At 33.4% G+C, this 21602-nt stretch overlaps 1 protein-coding gene and 1 long non-coding RNA gene across 2 annotated transcripts; one reads left to right on the forward strand and one right to left on the reverse strand.

Annotated features, from left to right (window-relative positions):
- Window positions 1–7856: 7856 nt before the first annotated feature.
- LOC106357605 (protein CROWDED NUCLEI 3) lies at window positions 7857–12230 on the reverse strand. The gene is made up of 8 exons (XM_013797279.2): window positions 11622–12230; window positions 11327–11536; window positions 11000–11253; window positions 10650–10920; window positions 10491–10574; window positions 8631–10108; window positions 8369–8555; window positions 7857–8263 (listed from the first exon to the last, which is right to left on the reverse strand). Exons 1-8 carry the CDS (start codon window positions 11847–11849, stop codon window positions 8024–8026), a joined length of 2952 nt encoding a protein of 983 aa, XP_013652733.1. The 5' UTR covers window positions 11850–12230; the 3' UTR covers window positions 7857–8023.
- Window positions 12231–16132: 3902 nt separating this feature from the next.
- LOC106356123 lies at window positions 16133–19774 on the forward strand. Its single transcript, XR_002655458.2, has 5 exons — window positions 16133–18346; window positions 18432–18533; window positions 18625–18700; window positions 18790–19060; window positions 19392–19774. It is a non-coding gene; the product is annotated as an uncharacterized LOC106356123 (long non-coding RNA).
- Window positions 19775–21602: the final 1828 nt, after the last annotated feature.

Raw genomic sequence — 21602 nt, forward strand, 5'->3', positions numbered from 1 at the left:
AAATTTGGGTTTATGGTTTAATGATTAGGGTTTAGGGTTTAAATTTGGGTTTAAGGTTTAGTGGTTAGGGTTTAGCATTTGGAAGGTGGGGGTTGAGGTTGGGGTCCATATAACTTCTTACATTCATGCATAGACGTTTCATAATTTCACCAATATGTACTATACTATTTATTTTGTTCCATTCTATTTGGGTTTAGGGTTTTTATTTGTATTTAAATTTGGGTTTAGGTTTTAGTGATTAGGGTTTAGGGTTTAAATTTGGGTTTAAGGTTTAGTGATTAGGGTTTAGGGTTTAAATTTGGGTTTATGGTTTACTGGTTAGGGTTTAGGGTTTAAATTTGGGTTTAGGGTTTAGTGGTTGGGGTTTAGCATTTGGAAGGTGGGGGTTGAGGTTGGGGTCCATATAACTTCTTACATTCAAGCATAGACGTTTCATAATTTCACCAATATGTACTATACTATTTATTTTGTTCCATTCTATTTGGGTTTAGGGTTTTTATTTGTATTTAAATTTGGGTTTAGGGTTTAGTGATTAGGGGTTAGGGTTTAAATTTGGGTTTAGGGTTTAGTGATTAGGGTTTACGGTTTAAATTTGGGTTTACGGTTTAATGATTAGTGTTTAGGGTTTAAATTTGGGTTTAGGGTTTAGTGGTTAGGGTTTAGCATTTGAAAGGTGGGGGTTGAGGTTGGGGTCCATATAACTTCTTACATTCAAGCATAGACGTTTCATAATTTCACCAATATGTACTATACTATTTATTTTGTTCCATTCTATTTGGGTTTAGGGTTTTTATTTGTATTTAAATTTGGGTTTAGGGTTTAGTGATTAGGGTTTAGGGTTTAAATTTGGGTTTAGGGTTTAGTGATTAGGGTTTAAATTTGGGTTTATGGTTTACTGATTAGGGTTTAGGGTTTAAATTTGGGTTTAGGGTTTAGTGGTTAGGGTTTAGCATTTGGAAGGTGGGGGTTGAGGTTGGGGTCCATATAACTTCTTACATTCAAGCATAGACGTTTCATAATTTCACCAATATGTACTATATTATTTATTTTGTTCCATTCTATTCGGGTTTAGGGTTTTTATTTGTATTTAAATTTGGGTTTAGGGTTTAGTGATTAGGGTTTAGGGTTTAAATTTGGGTTTAGGGTTTAGTGATTAGGGTTTAGGGTTCAAATTTGGGTTTAGGGTTTAGTAGTTAGGGATTAGTGGTTAGGGTTTAGCATTTGGAAGGTGTGGGTTGAGGTTGGGGTCCATATAACTTCTTACATGCAAGCATAGACGTTTCATAATTTCACCAATATGTATTATACTATTTATTTTGTTTTATTCTATTTGGGTTTAAGGTTTATATTTGGATTTAAGATTTATATTTTGGTTTTGAATCTAGAGAATAAGGTTTAGGGTTTAATATTTAGGGGTTGTGGATGGGATTGTGATATGCTTTATTATTTTGGATTGATATGGGATTTGTGTTTTATATTATTTTATTGATATGAAATATAACACTATGGTTTGAGTGTCGAAGTAGATGGAATACACCATTTATTGTAAAAATGTTTTTACTTTGTCTACATAATTACTAAACACAATGAAACGTATGCGGTTATCAAATATGTCACGTGGAAGATATATCTTCCCTTATAAAGTTAAAGCATGTGGTAAATAATAGCCATACATGAAGTTGTCAACGTCATCACACTACATCTTCTTCACCGGTTACTTGTACGTTCAAGGGGTAAAACCGGATCAGATCAAGCTTAATTATTAGATACTTAATTCTGTCAAAATCAATGTTCTGCACCTAATTTTCATTCAAAACTTAGTCATTTCACAAATTCACCTTAGAACTAAACTCATAGCAAAAAAAATATTTCTTTATATGCCTTATTCCGTTCGATTCGAGAGAAAACACTTAGTGCTATATATAATAGATTGGTCACACTGTGTAACTCAAATTTGGAATGTCTTCCGACTAATTCCAAAAAATAAATGGCTTTCACACTTTGTTTTATGGGAGGCTCGAATCTTGAGCGGAGTATATTGTAGGACATTCTGATCTCACCTACCACGTCATAATCATGTAGACACAAAAGAGAATGTTTTTATATTACGGTAAGAACTCCAATTCAAGAACTTCTCAATTAAGTTACCAAAAGGTAAGCATGAATAGCTCTAAAAATGAGGTTGAAAAGAATTATGGATTGAAAGATCATTTATACGCATTTTAAATTAGTTGTTTCATTGTGTTATGTTATTATGCTAAGAGCCGGCCGTCAACGTAAAGTATAAGATTTCAACTTAGACACGAACTGGGTGGATGAAAGCGGGTACGTATACCTACCTTATCTTAGAAGGATTGGAACTAATAATTAACATTTAGTAGGATAACCATGATACGAAAAAGATTGTGTTCTATTAAACGAATGTGACAAAAATTAATCAATTATACGCGCTTTTGAACAAAGAGATATGTATTCATGATATATATGGAATATACATATCTAGTGTGAAAGATACTGAAAATTCTAACCAGATCGGGTTAGTCTGGTGGTAAACTGCTTTCGGCTGCAACTACGGCCCCGGGTTCGACTCGCACTGGCCACCAGAAAATTTACATGCGGACTTGCTCTGGCGCCCGAGACCGAAGACCGTTGCCTGGCTATGACCCACCCTCGGGTGTGCGTCCGTGCCGCTAAAGGGTTCGGTCTCTAGTCTGGACCACCACGGTGGGACCAAGACACTCGGTTATCAAAAAAAAAAAAAAATACTGAAAATTCATGCAGAAACACGTAAAAACAATGTATACGTACCAACTAGATCTTTTGCGTGTAAAGGTATTTTGAGAAATTAAGAGAACTAAAATAGTTTTGAGGATTGACTCTATAAATCACATTTTACAACTTGACAAGTGTCTTCATGAGTCACATATTTAATTCATTTACTCTATTTTGATTTGTATATCCACCTAATTTCCTCATCTAGACATTTTCTATGTATTTTACAAAATGCCAAAATAAAATATTCAAAACATACATCCCACTTTTAAACATGTCGCAAAAAGTCATACACTCCTACGTTTATGAAATATCATCTTTTTAATTTTTTTACAGAATCCGCTAAAAACTAAATGATAACAAAACCATTTTTATTTAAAATACATAAGTCTGGTCACTTTTTGGTTATTTTACTACATATATCTAGTCGTCTTCTCGTTTGTGGTGGCTGCATAAAAAAAGAAGAGAAATTAGCTCTCTAACCAAAGAACTATCCCATAATTAACAATATACCAAAACCCTCTATTTTGATACTATTCATAATTAATCGTGACTCGGCTGCCCCTATATACCTCCTATGAACACTACTATTTGACATAGACAAAAGATTTTGGAAGATTTGGTTCTTGTACTCATATCTTGCTTTAATGTTAGATCAAGCATAGTTCTATCCCCTACCTCTTCGGATACAAATAATTTGAAATCGGAAATCATTTTCCCTCTCTCCATTAATCCACAACATTTTTGTAATTAATTACCCTGCATATTTTCGTCTTTCTCCCTTATGATTTCTGTTTACACTCTATTTTGAAGATGTTGAGGGTATTGTTAGCCAAATATAGTTCTTTGGTCTGAGCTTAAAACATGTCTTTTCTCAGTAGGAAGCTCGTGCTTTTGATATTGTTATTTCTAGATGATGAAAAGTTCAAAGAGAAACAAAATTACTTCTAGATGAAGAAAAGTTCACTGGAGTTACGTTTTCTGGTGATAAATCTCCCTGCATTGTACCAGAAAAACTGCTGAATCTCAAGATCTTGGTCTCTTGTTTTCGGTTAGTGATGATTCTTCCAGTTCTAAAGTCTCTTCCTTTTGTCATTTTCTATATTGGGCTTGTAAATGAAATGACACACACACACACACACACTCGTGTTCTGTGTCTTTGTCTTCAGATTATTACAAAATAACATGTCATAGTTAAATGGCTTAGAGATTTTGTTTGATTGATTTAGTTGACATTTTTTGGCTTTTTATAAGGTATAAAGAGATTTGTTTGGAGTTAAAGAATCGTATGAATGCTGGATATGGAAAGAATTGCTGAGCTTAAGAGACTTCATAGTTCCTACTGACGTCTTGTCTCAACAAGACAATACTTAGACTTGGATACTAGAGAAACGAGTATGCATTTGAGGGAACGAGCTACTCGATACAACAAACCAGTGAGTCCCCACTACGACGTTAGAGAGAGAGCTAAGCCAAGTTCTGAATGTGCATATAGAAGAGATGATGACGATGATGAGGGGTCACTTTGGCGGTGATATGAATGATTTTCAAGAGTTTGAGCCCGTGGTAAGGCCCACGATGGAATCAAAGTATCCTTTACTGGAGATTGAAGAGGTCGTGGCTGGTGATGATGAAGGTGGTTGTAGCTCATTTTGTGGTGTTAGTCATCCTCCAGGTTCTGACGACATGGATCTTATAACAACTGTATGTGCCTACTATCAGTGAAAAAAGCAAACATGATTTAGTTTGTTTGATGAAGAGCATGTCTACTCCTAAAGAACCTTTCCTTGAGGATCTCTAGCGAAAGCCAAGATAAGCCGAGGAACCTGCAACATCTCTATTTAAATTTATTACCAGCTCGCAAAATTGTTAGCCGTAATTTTTTTTAAATAGATAGTCAGAAAAATTATTGTACCATAACAGTGAATTCCAGATAATTGAAAGTTAGATTTCTCATTATCGTTAACATGCTATCAAACAAGTTACACATCCAACTACAAGGAGTTTCGATATATTGTTAAAACTATAGTGTAGGGGTATCATAATTTATAGTTAATATTATTATTAACATGTTCATTATTGTGTTAGCCATCCAAAAAATGTGGTAACTATCCACGAGGAAAACTGGACATCTGATAATTGACTTATATTTCTTCTCCATCTACCAGACTTAGGCTTAAGGAAATTGTATATAAGGTTTAGTGTATCGTAATATAGTGTCAAGGGTTTATGATCAATGGTTAAGGGTCTTAGGTGTTGATGTTGGGTTTAAGGCTTATGGTATTGATTTAGGGTTCAGGGTATTTTGTTGAGGGTTTATTGTGTTTTTTTAGGGCTTAGGGTTTATGATTTGGTTAGGGTTTATGATTTCTATGTACGATTTACTGTATTGTATTATAGTGGTAAGAGGTTATAATCAATTGTTTAGGGTCTAAGGTGTTGCTATTGGGTTTAAGGCTAATGGTATTGATTTAGGGTTTAGGCTTCAAGATTTAGGGTTTAGGGTTTAGATTTTACGGTTTATGGTTTATATTTTGGCAGAGTTTAGGGTTTATGATTTTTTTTTAGTATATATGGCTTTTTAAGGATTTTGTGATTGTAAAACAGCCAAACTTGTACATATTAAGTTAATTTGTTACATACACAGTTACAAGGAAGCTTAACCATGCAAAACAATCCTTAACCACACTAAAATTTCAGATAACAATCTTCTCGAACCCAAAAAAACAATGGCGTTCAAACACCATCAACCGTTACAAAAAGTTTAGCCTCCCAAAACCAACTGAACCCGAGTTAAATTTTACAATAACCATCTTCCACGATCTAAAAACATAGGTGATAAAGTGTATTGGCATTAGTAGATGGCTGTAGTTTGGATAGTTATGCAGTCCAATCCCTACAAAGAATAAGAAATAGAAATGTAATGAACATAACTTACAATATCTAGGCTTATTTAGGAAAAGAATGCATAGCAGTATTTTCCTTCTAAATTTATATTTACATGGATATTTTTTTTTTATTAACTGTCCAATTGTATTACTTAAATAATATGTACATACCAATCCACCTATCTCCTGAGATCAAAAAATTTAATGCAAATATAAGTAATGAATATCTTATAGTGTCGCCATATTTCTCAAATTTTGAACAGATTGAAAGGCTATATACATCTCTTTCAAACTACTATGTGAAAGAACATATATTTCATAGGAAAAAATTAAGAGAACTCATTCTTTGTAAATGCAACCATATACACTATTAAGTATCATTCGCCATGTATGTAATGCAACCCCAGCCACCAATAGATATACATAGGTAAATTGATGTCCAACTAATATATATCGTAGATGGTCTAACAAAATTGTTATCTGGCCACTATTATATTTATCCATCCTACTAAATATTTAACACTAGCGAAAAGGATTACCTTCTTAGCTTTGTTCTTAACTGCCCCCCTCCCCATCGTTTCCCTTTCCAAGGTTTTGATTGATAGGTCAAGCTCGGTGATTTGATATTTGTATGGTTTCAATTTCTCGATTAAGTTTGTTAGGACAAGATTATGATGGTGAAACATATCTTCTTAGGTTTGTATATTCATTAAAAGGATGAAAAAAATTTTGACGATGAAGATTGAGGTAAAAGAAGAAGAAGACGGTGATAGAGAGAAGTAGGAGGAAAAGAATTGTTTTTGAAAAATAATTGTTTACTTTTGTTGTATGTTTAAATTTTAAAAAAAAAATCTTTTAAAGATTATCAAATCTCGTACAATCTTAAGCAAATCCTATAAGATATATTGTGTCAGATGTGTCAGCTACTAAGCCTACCTCTCTTCTATCCCGAGTCGCCAAGCTTCAAGGTTAAATTTTCATTTTTCTCAAGCTGTTTACTGTGACATAAATTTTCATCTTTCTCAAGCTGTTTACTGTGACACGTATGCATAATTTTTCCTGTGTTGGTACTCAGCTAATTTTTTTTTTTTTGTACTTAGCTAATTTAGTCATCTTCCTTTGTTTTTTACCTAACTAGCCCTAAAAAAAAGATTTTCTCCAAATATAAAATTTCTTCTTTTTATTTATAGGTACCCATTAATCAATGGACAAAAGTTAGGTTCACCTTCTAAAGTGAATCTTTAAATTCATCACCCCTCTTATAACCAATCAAAGTGTCAGCTACATTATTAATAAAAATATTAATTTTTTAAAAAAATGAAAAATAATTGAAAAAAAAAATGATGCCACTAACGAAACCCTAAATCTTAAATTCTAAACCCTAAATCCTAAACCCAAACTCTAGATCATAAATCCAAACCTTATACCATAAACCCAAATCCTAAACCATAAACCATAAACCCAAACCTATATCATAAACCTGAATCCTAGACCCTAAACCCAAACCGTAAACCTTAAATGCAAAAGGTTTGAATTTGAGTTTAAGGTTTACTGTTTGGTTTGGTTTAGGGTCTAAGATTTTTGTTTGGGTTTAGAGATTACGGTTTGGGTTTAGGATCTAGGATTTAGGTTTACAAGGGTTTAGGATTTGAGTTTATAGTATAGGGTTTTGGTTTAGGGTATAGGGTATGGGTTTAGTATTTAGGGGTTAGATTTAGATTTAGGGTTTTGTTAGGCCAAATTCTCTGGTATGATAATGGACCTGTTCACATTTTCTAACACTACTAAAGATTGGAGGTCGGTGAGATTACTGATGAAAAAGGGAGTTCACCTATTAGTACCGGGTTGGATCTGTTCTCAAGGGTCTCCAAGTTCTTTGAGAGATCCAACCACATTTCACCTGAGATTGGAGCTAGATATTGGTTTGGTGATGTGAAGCAACTGAAAAGAGAAAGAATCTTAGGGTGGTTGAGATCAAAGAATTGTGGTCTGAAAATCTAAGAAACAAATGTAATCATGGTAAGACCCTACAGATAAGCCGTAGTCCTCGTCTCCTTTTAACAATTTTGTGTTTGGGCTTTTTTTTTTTTTGTTGGGAGACTTTCAGTTAAACATAATAAAAAAAAAGGATGACAGGTCCATGGCAATGACTTATGTAATATTGGAATCTGGTTTGGTTTCCTTGAACACCAGCACTATTTCAATCAAAGCCCTTAGTTTCCAAGAGTACACAATTTCTTTTGTTTCACTTGCTTGAAAAAGAAAGTAAAGTTCAAAAATCAACAACAACATAACAAGATGTTTTTTCCTCTCTGAAAAATCCTACTTGTGGGATAGTTTCGTCTCAGAGGGAGAAAATGAGATTAGGTTGTGAAAAAGACCCAAATCTTCTTTCCTATGGAAGCCTCCCCTGGGTGTTCTGTTTCTGCATCTTCTTCTTCAATTTCTTCTTCGTTCTCCTCTTGGATGATGCTGAAAGTCCCATCATCCTCTTCGCCACCATGCTCTTTTCCTTCACCGCTGCCTCCTGCCTCTAACTGTGGATCCTCTTGGACTGGTCTCTTTCCAGTATTTTTATCCTTGAACTCAGCCTCTGCTTCAACCTTTATAAAAACCATTTCTCAGAATTAAGTAAAATTAACATACCCACATGTTCCCCTTCAGACAGAAAGAAAGATGATCTAGTCTGATGTTTCAGAGGTTCATACCTTAACAATCTCCTTCTGTGTTACAGCCTCCACTAATGTTTCAGCTTTTCCGTTTTCCCTATTCTCACCTTGCGGTGGAGTAAGATTATCCTTGGGACTTGGCAGTGTTCTGATATCACCATTGACATTCTCTTGTTTCTCCACGGCAGCTGTTGATTCTTGTGCTTTATCCTCTTCTGTTCCTACACTGAAAACGACATTCCACACGTATATAAGTTTCATAAGTACTAAGTTTCCAATTAGAAAAAAAGCAGGAGCTTACTTTCTATGTCTCCTGAGATGATATCGGCTTTGCGCAGGTGCCAGAGAGACAGGAACAGCCGTCTGTCTTTTCTTCTTCTTACGTCCACCAGTTGCGACGCTGTCTACATCTTCATCGCTATCACCATCCGCTTGTTCACTTTCTGTGATTCTAGAACCCTGTTCTCGTTGTCGCTTCCTTGGAACTTTCAAATCAGATGGTTTTGAATCACTAGTTGCTTGCGATCCTCCTCTGACAGACATGCCCCTACCTCTACCACGTCTAGGTTTATAGCTCTTTATCTCTGATTGCAGCGAAACTTCAGCACCTTTACTTTCTGAGAAACTAGCAGATGGTTCATGATCATTGCCTGCCGCTGTATCCACAGAATCATCAGGTAGCGACGATTCTGGAGCCATAGCCGAAGCGAGTTTCCCAATAAAAGATGTACTCTTTCTATCATTGCCATCTTCAACATCAGGTACTCGTTCAGAGTTTATAAACTTGTGGAATGGTATTCTACAGGTACTGCAGAGGTCAACTTTCTTCAGCAATACTGCGAAGCGATCCTTTGAACGATACAGATCATCTCGTTGCTCCTTCAAAGAGATTCTAAGTGCATCTACATCAGCCACGTCCTTGTATAACTCATCATGAAGTTTCTTCAACTGCTTCTTTTCCACAGATATTTCGTCTCTTTCCTTCTTTAGAGCAAACTTCTCGTATTCCAGTTCTTCCATTTCTTTCAGAGCCAGCTTCTTTGCGCAACTGATGTTTTCATTAATCGTCACTTTGCCTTCAAGTGATTCTTTCTTCATTTTGACATCATCCAACACCCTTGATATTTGCAAACTTCTTAACTTCTCCTTTTCTTCAGCAACTTCCTTTTGCTCTCTAGCTATATCAGCCTTCTTCTCATCCAAAGCTTCCCACTCTTTCTCGAATCTTCCCTTGTCTTGTTTCAATTCTTCGCGTTCTTTCAAGAGCAACTCACCCTCTTGCTTAACTCTATCTATCTGCTGCTTTAGTTCAGACTGCTGCCTTATAAACTCGAGTCTCTCTTCTTTTGTAATCCTGAGGCTTTCATTCTCTTCACGAATCCTTGACTCCTGCTTTGTTGTCTCGGCTCCGATCTCTTCAATCTCATCTTTGAGTTTACGCAGACTTTCCTTATCTTCTAGCAATCGCTCGTTTTCCACGTGCAGCTTTTTCTCTTCGGTTTTTAGAACTTCTTCTTTTTCCTTCACAGCTTTCAGTCTTGCTTCGAGATCCTTCTCTTTCTCCTTCACTCTCTCTTCCATTTTTTCTAAAGCTCTCTCTGTCTTCCCCAACTGCTCTTCCTTGTGGCTGATCTCAACTTGCAGCTTCTCGATTTCACCTCTCTTTTTCTCAAGTTCTTCATCAAGGGATATCCTCCTCTGTTCGAGCTCCATTTCAAACTCCTGCATTCTGGAATCTAGAACACCCTTCTGATCATCAAGGAGCTTCCCTATCTCCATCTGTTCAAAATTTAATCAACGTGTCACTTCTCTATGGATCATACTATACATTTTAGCACTTAGCAGATATAAATCTAAGAACAATGTAACCTGTAACTCCCTCCGTATACAAACTCTAATTTTACTTAAGCATGTAAGTTGTTCCAATGAGTTATTAGTTTCAGTAGCATCAACATGGTATCTCCAATAAACCTCACCACAATTTAATAAAAGTTTCTAAACCCAAACTCCGTATACATACTCTAATTTTACAGGTTACATTGTTCTTCTATAGTGAAGAAGTCTATGCACTAGGTGTGTGTAACATAAGCTTAAAACACTTTATTATGGCTACTACTCTAAGAAAGCTTCACGAAAGTTTCAGGCAAGTTGAGAGGCTGACCTGCTCCCTCACAACAAGCTTCTCCTCAATCTCACGGAGCTCCTTCTCCTTCATATCAACCTTAGTCTTCATGGCCTCAAAGTCCTTAAACAAAAACAAGTTCATACATATATAGACCAAATGCAGGAAGAGAAAAATAAGTGCAACGAGAAAACTCACCTTTTCCTTCATAGAAAGGTCATTTAGCATCATCTTTATAGATTCTTCTCTTTCTTTTAGTTCTGACTTAGCAGTATCAATCTTTCGCTGCATCTCTTCGAGGCTCTTCTCTTTCTTCTTGATAGCTCTTTCACTTTCAATACTTCTTTCCTCTGTATGGTTAATGCTTTTTTTAACTTCGGACAGCCTATCTTCTTCTACCGTTAGCTTCTTTTCCCATTCCTGTAGGTCTTCTCTCTGCTTGTAGAACACTGCCTCATGTGCTTCTCGTCTAAGACACATAAGCAAAAGAGATAGCGTGAGGCCAAAACTACCAACACCAACTAACGAGTAAATACAATATTTCATACTCTGTCGCAAGAGAAAGACGCTCCCTTTGGAGCACCTTTTCGCGAGTCTCTACATCTTTAAGCTTCCTCTCCAACTCAGAACTCTTTCTATTAATCACCGAAAGCTTCTCTTCCGCAATTGCCCTCTCCTTATCCACCTCTAAAGCTTTCTCCTTAATACCCATAACCAAAGCGTTTGCTTCAGCTAGCTTCGCCTCAGAAGTAGACTTCACCTCAGTATGTTCTTGTTGCAAGTATTTCAAATCCCTTTCAAGCTGAAAAAAAAAACAAGAAACATCTTATAAAACATCAAAACACAAAGAAAGCCATAAACACACACAAAGATACCTCAGCTACAAACTGCTTCTCGGAGATCAAAGCTTTCCTAAGACTATCTTCTCTCTTCTCAGACTCACTCAAAGCGATTAAACTAGAGGTCCTTTCACGTTTAAGAATCTCGTTGGCTTCATCAAACGCTTGCTGAAGCTCTTCGTTTCCAGAAGTCCACTTCTTCTTCTCAATAAGCAGTAGCCCCATGTTATGTTGGTAATCAAACAGCTTACAACAAAAAAGATTCATCATTAATCAGTAATAACAACCATAAGTTCTTTCCTTAATTAGTAGTTTCTAAATAAAAAGGTACCTCCTTTTCGAGCTTGAGGTTCTTCTCAATAAGGGCATCAAGGTCTTTCCTTTCTAAGGAGGCCTCGTCGAGCATGCCCACCTCTTTGAACCTCCTCCAATCATCCACCGCGGAGAGGGATCCGAATCGGCCCAATGGCGGAGAAGGAGTCGTGATTTCGTCGGCGAAAGCTACGGCCTTTCCCTTCCGGTCGGTCGCCGGGAACTGATTCCTCTGGGGAGTGAACATTTCTGCGGAAACCCTAGAGACCCAGATGAAATCAAGAATTTCAAAATTCGCGAGTGGTGAACATTTACGCGCGAATCGAAGCAAAGCGTACAACCCAACAAGTGATAGATTTGAGTAGGTACACGCGCCGCCGTGGTAGCAGTTTAAGTGAAGAACTGTTTGAGGAGAGTAGTAGGATTACTTCTCTTCCGATCCAACGCGAACTCTTTCGGTGCCTTCCTTCCACTTGCAGCTTAGCAAAACGACGATTTCTCGTTGATATTTTTACTGGGCCTATATGGGCTTTTATTTCCTTTTTCTATCTCAACTGGCCCAAGTTTGCTTTTACGGCTCCCCAAATTTCGAGCCTAATATTACTTACTTTCCCCCATATTAATTTTACCGACTAAAATATACATGTGTATATGAAAGTTCGTTTAAAAATGGCATCTTCAATCTGGTTTCGGTTCGGTTTATAAAATAACTATCATAATAATTGGAGTCATATTAATTTGGTTTGTTCGGTTTACATACTATTGATTTTTAGTTTATTTTTTATATTTGAAACCATAACTATGTTTATCTTTGAAAAAAAAAATTAGATTATATGATTAGAAATCAGGTTTATTAAAACATAAATATATATTCCTTATTCTAATCTTAAATATAATATTTTCTGTTTTATTTAACTATTAAAATAAAAATAAAAAAACTAGTATTATTATATAACTACATTTTAGCACAAATATTTACCAATAAAATAAAAAAAAACTATGTTTTATTTAATTTGATGAAAATGAGCAAAATAAATAATATTTTAACTAAAAAAGTTATTTTTGATCATAATAATAATATATACATAATTAAAATAAATGATTTATATATTATTAATTTTATTAAGTAACTTTTATATAAGTATACTGATATTTTTAATTAATCGATCTCTTCAGTTTAGTCGGTTTATATACCGAAGCATATCCATATATTGCGGTTTCTTAAAAATAACATCCATTCAGTTTATTCAATACTACCAAATCTAAACTATTTTCTCTATTTTGGTTCGGTGTTACCGAACTGAACACTTAAATTTTAAAACTGTGTAGATATATCTATACTATTATTTATGAAGTGATTTGGCTTATTTGTCATCTTCTCCATGATTTTAGTTAATTTGCTTACTTGTCATATTTCCATGATTTTAGGATAAATCATTAGTTTAATTAATATTATTATTAATTTTTTTTATTTTGATATCTATATATTTATCATGATATTTAAAATCATGATAAAAATGAACCTATTTTACCGATATATATACTATATTTTTTAAAAATATATTTTAATATATAATAAACATGATATTTAGGACATTTAATTAATAAATAGATATTAATAATATATACCGATAATATCATCATTACTTTTCTCTCATTTATAATTTTAATGACTAATATTTTAGCTAATAACTAATTTCTCTAATTTTTACTGAAAATATTGATCAAATACAGATTATTATAAAATTTACATATAAGTATACTAATATATCTGAATTAATCAGTTTATTTAGTTAATTTACTTATTTTTCATCTTTTTCATAGTTATAGGATAAATCATTAGTTTAATTAATATTATTATTTAATTTGTTTATTTTGATATTTATATATTTATCATGATATTTAAAATTATTAATAAACATTAACATATTTTACCAATATATATATACTAATATTTTTAAAAAAATATTTTAATATATAATTATCATGATATTTAGGAATTAATAAATATATATTAACAATATCTATCGATAATATCATCATTACTTTTCTATCGTTTTATAATTTTAATGACTAATATTATAGCCAATTTCTTTGATTTTTACTGTAAATATTGATCAAATACATATTATTATAAAATTTATATATATTCATACTAATATATCTGTATTAATCGATTTCTTTTGTTTATTCGGTTTAATCCCTTAATATATTGAATCATATTCATATTTTGATGTTTTCTAAACATAACATCCTCGATACTTCCAAATCCAAACTATTTTCTCTATTTCGGTTTGGTTCGGTTTTGAATGGTTTGGTTTTACCAGATTGAACACTCCTAAAATATTGTTATTTGTTAATGTTTTATATTTGTTATTTTTTTATAATCCTTATAGTACTATATGATTTCTTTTCAGTCCAAATACAATATATGTTAGTTTCACATACAAAATTTCTTAATTTAGTTATTACTATAAAAAATATTTTGATCCAAAATCTTCATCACATAAATAAAAATATGAAACAAAATAATACAATTTAATAAATTGATTACCAATATGAATATTGAAATTTTATAATTTAAAATAATTTAAAATTTGTATCTAATTTAATTATTATTATTTTATTAAAAAAAATAGAATTAAAAATTGGAAAGGAAGGAGTAGTAAAGTTTTTAGTAATTTGGATATGGATCCTCGAGATACGCTCAAAATGGCAGAAACAGAATCAACACTCTGGGCTGAGGCACAGGTACCCAAGGAAAACAGGAGAGTCTTACCGATCGAGCCTACAACCCTTCCTTCGATCCCAGGAAGATGGTGCTTCACAGATGGCTCTTAGAAGGAGAATGATGTTTTCTCAGGACAAGGTTGGCTTAGTACTTTAGAAGGTTTTGCTAGTTTGTTGGGAGCGAGGAATGTACGGCATTGTCTAACTCATTTGCATGCGGAGATGGAAGCTTTATTATGGGCAATGGAATGCATGAAAAATTTACGTCAATTTCAGGTTACGTTTGCAACGGATTGTTCTCAATTGGTAAAGATGGTTTCAGAACCAGAAGAATGACCAGCATTTGCAAATTATTTGGAAGATATCAAGAACCTGAGAGAGAGTTTCATTAGATCAGAGATCATCTATGTACCAAGGACGCAAAATTCAATGGCGGATAGCCTAGCACGCAGTGTCAGGAAACAATCGTCTTTCGTCGTTCACATGGATCATGATCTCTCGGTGTGGTTCACAGAGTCAGTATGAATCTGTTTTTGATGACAAAAAAAAAAAAATAGAATTAAAAATTATTAGATGTATAGATATATTAATTCACACGAGGTACGAGACATCAACTAGTTTTAATATGTTTATTATGTTAATCATGTAAGATACACAAGTAGATTATCTATCTGCTTAAAGATATTGTAACTCGGCATGTACCTAGCTCTGGAAAGATAAACTCTTAAGTATCTCATCAAAGTCAACTAAGCAGACTAGATAAAGGATCATGTATAAATGACTCTTATGAAACTTATAGAAAAAGGAGTAAATGACTTGATAAAATATTTTCATCAGGTTCGAATAGATAGTTTCTTATGCAAGGTTTGGAGGATATACGGTACCACAACCACAAGTGACTTTGACTATCTCTCGTAATCTATCTCCTATATATTATTTGAGAAGCATTACAACTTTTTTTTATAGCCACATGTCATCACTAGAATGATTCTTAGAATCATTAGAGAAATATGTTGGTCCATCTAATTATATAATAAACTTTTTATTAAACTAACAATAAATTCATCATTAATGTACTTTATTATTTCCTTAAATAAAATTTACGGAATTGCCTAATGTGGCTAAAGTATATATGATAATTAATGATTTTGAATAATAAAGATTTGATAAAAAAAATAGTGTAGCTTCTATCATATTTGTTTAATTTTAAACTATTAAATAAATTAAACAACCACAATAAACATATAATAAAATTTTAGATTTTTATGTATATGTTATATTTTGAATTTTTACAAACGGCTATAAATTACTAAAACTGTTAAAAGTCTCACATTCAAATTTTATGATCTATGGTTTAAAATTTTTGTTATGACAAAATACAAATGATTACAAAAATTATATAAGTAAAAAGTCTAATTTAATTAATTATTAAGATTAATATATATATCATTTTAAATTAAACTATAAACCATATAAAATACAATATTTTAGTTTCAAATTTTACTTTGAACAATTTTTTTGATAAAAGTTTTGAACGATCATTGACAACTTATTTTTTTAAAAAAAATATAAATTAGTAAAACTATTAATCCCACAATGAAAATTTTGTTATCAGTAATTTAAAGTTTTTCCTAATAAAAGATACAAATGATCAAAAAACTATATGAGTAGAAATCATCATTTAATAGACATTAATATTAAAAATATACTAAAATATATTATCTATACCAGTATCATTTAAATTTAATAACATATCCTATCAAATATAAAAAAAATATTTTTTGGATTAATAAAATTGATTTATATATTCGCACCAATTTAGTTATATATTTAATAGTTACTGCCTTTTAATTATTTAATATATATTTATTATTTCATAATATGTAAAAATATTTAATACATAAAATAATTTATATGTATAATGTTGATCCCGCGCTCTTAATCTAGTAGTATGTATTTGTTTTTAAACAGATGAACCTTGACCATTTTTTTTTTTAAAAAAATACGTAATATAAGCCCTGTTCGGGAACGCGCTAGGCGCTAGTCGGGTGGTCAGGTTGGGCCTAGCGTCTAAAAAGAAAATCGGGAATTAATTGAAAATTATGCGGGGCGAAATTTTTAGATTGTCTAATATGTTATAAAACATGTTAATCTTTAATTGTGTATAACATTAATACATTTTCCTGTTTAAGATTGTATAAAACACACAAATAGAATATATAAACTTAATATAGTGTAATTTTCATCAAAATTATGAATATAAATGATATTTATAAAATTTTAGATCAAATAAATAAATAAAAATATTATTAAAAATAAAATAAATAATTAAAAAATAATTAAAAAAATAGATTAGGCGGCCGCCTCGGCGGCTAGGCAGTCATTTAGGCGGTCTAGGCGGAGAAAATCGGATATCCGATTTTTTAAACCGATTTGGCATAAATCGGGGTGGAAAAGTGACGCGTAGCGTCCACGCGGCCGCCCAGACGGCTAGGCTGCCGATTTTTACATCAAGGAATATAAGTATACCATTGATCAACGCGAACATTAACTTTTAGTTTAAAGCTTGATCCATTTAATTAAATTCCTTTTCAGTTAAGATCTACTTCGATAGAAGAGGCTAACGGCCTCTCTTCTTGGTTCACATTACGGAGAGGTGACCGTCGGGTATGATCTCTGTAACTCAGGTCGGCTGATGTACGAAAGACAAGGTAAGAATATGACAAACCTATTATGATTGGGCCTCAAATGTCTGTAAAGCCTAAACGAATTTCACAAACGGGTTAAGGCCGTAAGCTATTCTAAGGCTGGCCCTTTAATTTTTCTAGAAGCCCAAAACCATTTTGTTTTAAAATCAACAAATGGTAGGGTGAAAAGTGTCCTAAAATACCCTATGGAAACAGAAGAGTATTTTATAGTGTTAGATTACACGGACAAATGTTCTCTTGTTCTGGACAAATGTGACGATAAGCTTGTCCGATTTCTTTTAAGATATGTTTTTTTTTATCAGCTGACTAAGATATGTTTTCTAAATGACTGTTTACTCCAACTGGCAAGGAGAGAAATGGGCGACGTCACGGACAGACTCCTCGATCACCAACTATACTGCAAGGCCATATTGATAAACTCGCAAGGAATTGAATTTCCACACTCCAAATGATGGGAATAAAGCGTTATGAGAATGGGTTGGGAAGACATCTTGCTTATCGATGACATATAGATTTTCTTAAAATTTATTTTTTTCTACAACCAAAATTGCAGTCGTTGTAAAACATCTTTTGATACGGAAAAAATTAACATTTATTTTTAAAATATTATGCTTCTCACATTGAATTACTTTACATTTTTAATGTATTTTCAGTTCACTTGTATGATCTGATGGATTTGGAAGACACTAAGGTTTTATCATACATACAATAAATAAAAAAGGAATATGAGCATCAGATAGAGGGTCATGTCGGATGTAAAAATCATTCAATCAAGTTTTTACGTTTTGCCACGTAATCAAGTGATTTCAGATGTTGGGCTTAAATTTCTTTACGAGCTCGCATGTTAATCTGAATGGCCCAGGAAGCCCATTTTATTGAAAGCATCGTGACCTTATTCTTCACCGACGCGAGATCTCTTTTTCTCATTTTGTCCAAACCCTAATTTTTCTACAACGATTCGTGAACCCTTTGCTCTTCCTCTTCTTCGTTTCCGTTTCACGAATCTGATCTATGATCAATCAATACACTCTCCACTTCTTTATCCCTTTAATCTCATAAACTTACCAGGCGGGATCTATGAACAAGATGAGTGTATCTCCGAAAGGGGTATGATTTTTTAAAAGCATAAACAATGTGGAGAGAAGCCTCAAGGAGTATACTGTAGGCAACTGGATCGATTATACGAGGTTTTCGGATCTGAAACTGGGGGCAGTGTAAAAAGCTTCTTTGAAGAGCATAATATTGGATTCAGTCACTCAGAAATAATCAGTTACATAAGGCTTTCCATTCTCTTATTGAAACGAAGGTAGATAAATAATCTCTAAGCAAATGATTTTTGATGTGTTTCATTTGGTGAGACTAATTCATTAAACTTTTAATATACGAGGCAGCTGTGGATGAAGGTATTGTTGTCTGAGGTGGACGCAATCAGCTAAGACTTGCTTCGAAAGTGGATGCCACTAAAGAGATTCTTAGGAAACAATGAATAAAAGGTTAGTCTACAAAAGTTATAACAGCAGAAAAGAAAACATACGAATCAGTAATCAGGTCATAATACATGTTTCCAATCATGGTATCCGTCAGATTGGAGCTGACATTGTTAAGTAAGACAGAGCTACCCGTTGAAGTAGGTGTTAAAGGAAGCGTTGTCAGCAAAGAGGTTAACAATATAAAGATCATATTATACAAATTGGAAGTTAGTTTCTTTGATATAGAAACTAAGTCAGAAACTGTTTTTTGGGTTCACAGGTACTCTCTATCGACCACCCAAAACACGGTTGCAACGTTGCAACTGGCACATACAAAGATCTTTTGTCAGCAGGAGCCATTGATCCAACCAAAATGAAAATGATCATTACTTAATTACAGATTGAAGTACTCTGTTCTGCATGCTAACCGAGTGTTTTTCTTAGGGTTGTGAGATGTTTCTTACAGTATGCTTCAACCATAGCTAAAGCATCTTTGATGTCCAAGTGTGTTGTTGTCGACATCAAGGAGCCTGACTCAGCAGCTTCTGCTGGTAACCTTTCTTAGTTCTTTTTTATTTGAATCTTCAGAATTACCGGTAGATCTGCAACCTTTTCCCTGATATCTCTGTTGGCCTGCATGTTATGGCTTTTAAGTTAGCAATGAGAACAGAGTAATGTTTGAGGAAGCAAAAGCCACGACCAAGTTATTTATTTCCTGATGTGGAACATATTTTATCATAACCAAATATATGTTTCTCCGATGACCTGATCATATAAATTTGTTTGTGTAGTGTGAATCAAGAGCAAACAAATCTTTGAATATGAACTCTCTTTTTTTTAGAACTGAGTATGAACCTATCTTATTCTTTCTCTTTTTTGCAGATTTTAGAGCACGTGATGGTGGACAAAAAGATTTACATGATTTGCAATGTGTAATGATCAACAGATTTTAGTGACACAGAAATTGGTGTTGCACAAAAAAGAAAGAGAGAGTTACATATTTAGACACATTTGTCTTTCTTCTTACTCAATTAGACACTTTATGTTTGTAGGACACAATTGCCGGTTTTGATGCAATATTGAGACCATAATACCCTTCTGCTGAGGAAACAAGATTGGCTGCCGTAAGAGAAAACATAAAGGTAGTTTATTAGTTTAGTTGACATATTAATTGGTTTTGTATTCCTCCAACATATTTTATTGGTCACTATTGTAAATTATAATGTATAAAATTTTATATTTATGCGTAAAAACAAATTATGATTTTTTTTCTTGTACATTTTGATATCCATAATGTATATATTTCTTGAAAAAGTTATAATATATATATATATATTTATGGATGGTACAGTCGTGGATGGAAAATATGTGAACGTGTGGACGAAGCTACGTGGACGAATTTTCGTGGACGAGGTTTTTAATCTTACAAGAGTTTCGTAGACGAGATTTCGTGGACGAAGTCTTGTGGATAGTTTTAGTGGATTGTAAGTTAATCATTTTCATAAAAAGATGATCAAACTTTTCTTTCATATATAGTAAATTTATCATCAAAAGGACAATAACTAATTTCAAATAGACCGAAAAATTCTAGCTAAAGTTTTTTTAACAAAGTTCCATGAATAAGATTGTGTGAATGAGGTTTGTGAACGAAGTTTCATCAACAAAGTTTCCAAACGTATCAACCTCCGTATCCACTACCACCTTCATATCCATAACCACCACAACCTCCATTCCGGTATCCACATCCACCTCCACCGTAACACCACCAAATCCACCTTTCGAATAACCACATCCACCACCATTATATCCACGAGTCTCTTGTATCTATCCTCACGTTTTCCATCTCTGTAACCACCTCCTCCATAACCACCACAGTCTCCACTGGATCTATCTTCTTCATCATCAAAGAGATTGAAGTGACTAACAACTCAGAAATCTTAGGAACTACTTGCTGCGGTGGCTTCTACGGTGGCAGAAGCAGCAGCGATGGCATCCTCCATGTTCTCACAAAACTTGATTGAACCGGTTCTTTTTTTTTTGCGTGCTTGATTCTTCAGCATATGTTAAACTTGATTAGATAATCTGGAAACAAAAAAAAGGAGAAATTTACGACGACACAAGTAACCACTAACACTTTGGATTAATATGAACAAAGATTTTACAATGGAATATGAATTGGGAAATGAAAAAATTAAAGTTCTGGAAAAAGATAAACAATTAGTTCGCAACGAGATAGATATGCTTTAGATGAATAAGAAAGAGAAAAAATAATAAATGAAACAAATTGTTTTCTTACGTAAAAAGAGATCAACTTGGTTAAAGGGTATGGTCGTAAAAGCATCTTCAGAAAGTGCTCTTCAAGCACTATGTGCTTTAGAGTATAATTGCAAAGTGAAATTGTGTCTCTGAGTGTAATTTTTGAGACTTACATGTGAAGACACATTTTGTCTTTTCTTTACTCACAAAGACACATTGCGTCTTTAACACACTTTATGTGTAGGGCCTTCCCATTTTGAGACAAAAATGCCCCTTCTTGAAGCTAACGAGAAATTTGTTTGTTTTAAAAAAATAAACCAAACATAACTTGGACATTTCTTGTTGTTTGCAATAAATGAACATTAATTTCACGGATAATCTATTGGTGGATATATGTTTTGGTAGACAAAAATCATGTGGATGTGTTTATGGTGGACAAATTGTGGTGGATAGGAAAATCATGTTAGAGTTCAGATTTAATGTGGATACGTTATCGTGGACATCGTATATTGGATTTACGAGCCTAAGTATCATGTACAAAATATTGAACAAATTGATATGGAAAAATGTTCTCCCAACACAATGTGCCTCTAAAGGTAATTGGTAACGTAGACAGTGTCTTAGGGGGTAAAATTTTCTATGATTTTGATTATTTTGTTTCTTAAGTGCAGATGGCTGAGATGTGTTTGGTGATATGTAGAGAATGAGTCTGTAGTTCCTGAGGTAAATGGAAGTTCATTGTGGACAAAAAAAACGATGCGTGGATGGGAGATGTGTGGATGAGAGATGCGTGGACGGGAGATGCGTGGAACATATTTTATCATAACCAAATATATG

Source organism: Brassica napus, chromosome C2 (assembly GCF_020379485.1).
Source record: "Brassica napus cultivar Da-Ae chromosome C2, Da-Ae, whole genome shotgun sequence".
In the NCBI taxonomy this organism is placed as follows: Eukaryota; Viridiplantae; Streptophyta; class Magnoliopsida; order Brassicales; family Brassicaceae; genus Brassica; species Brassica napus.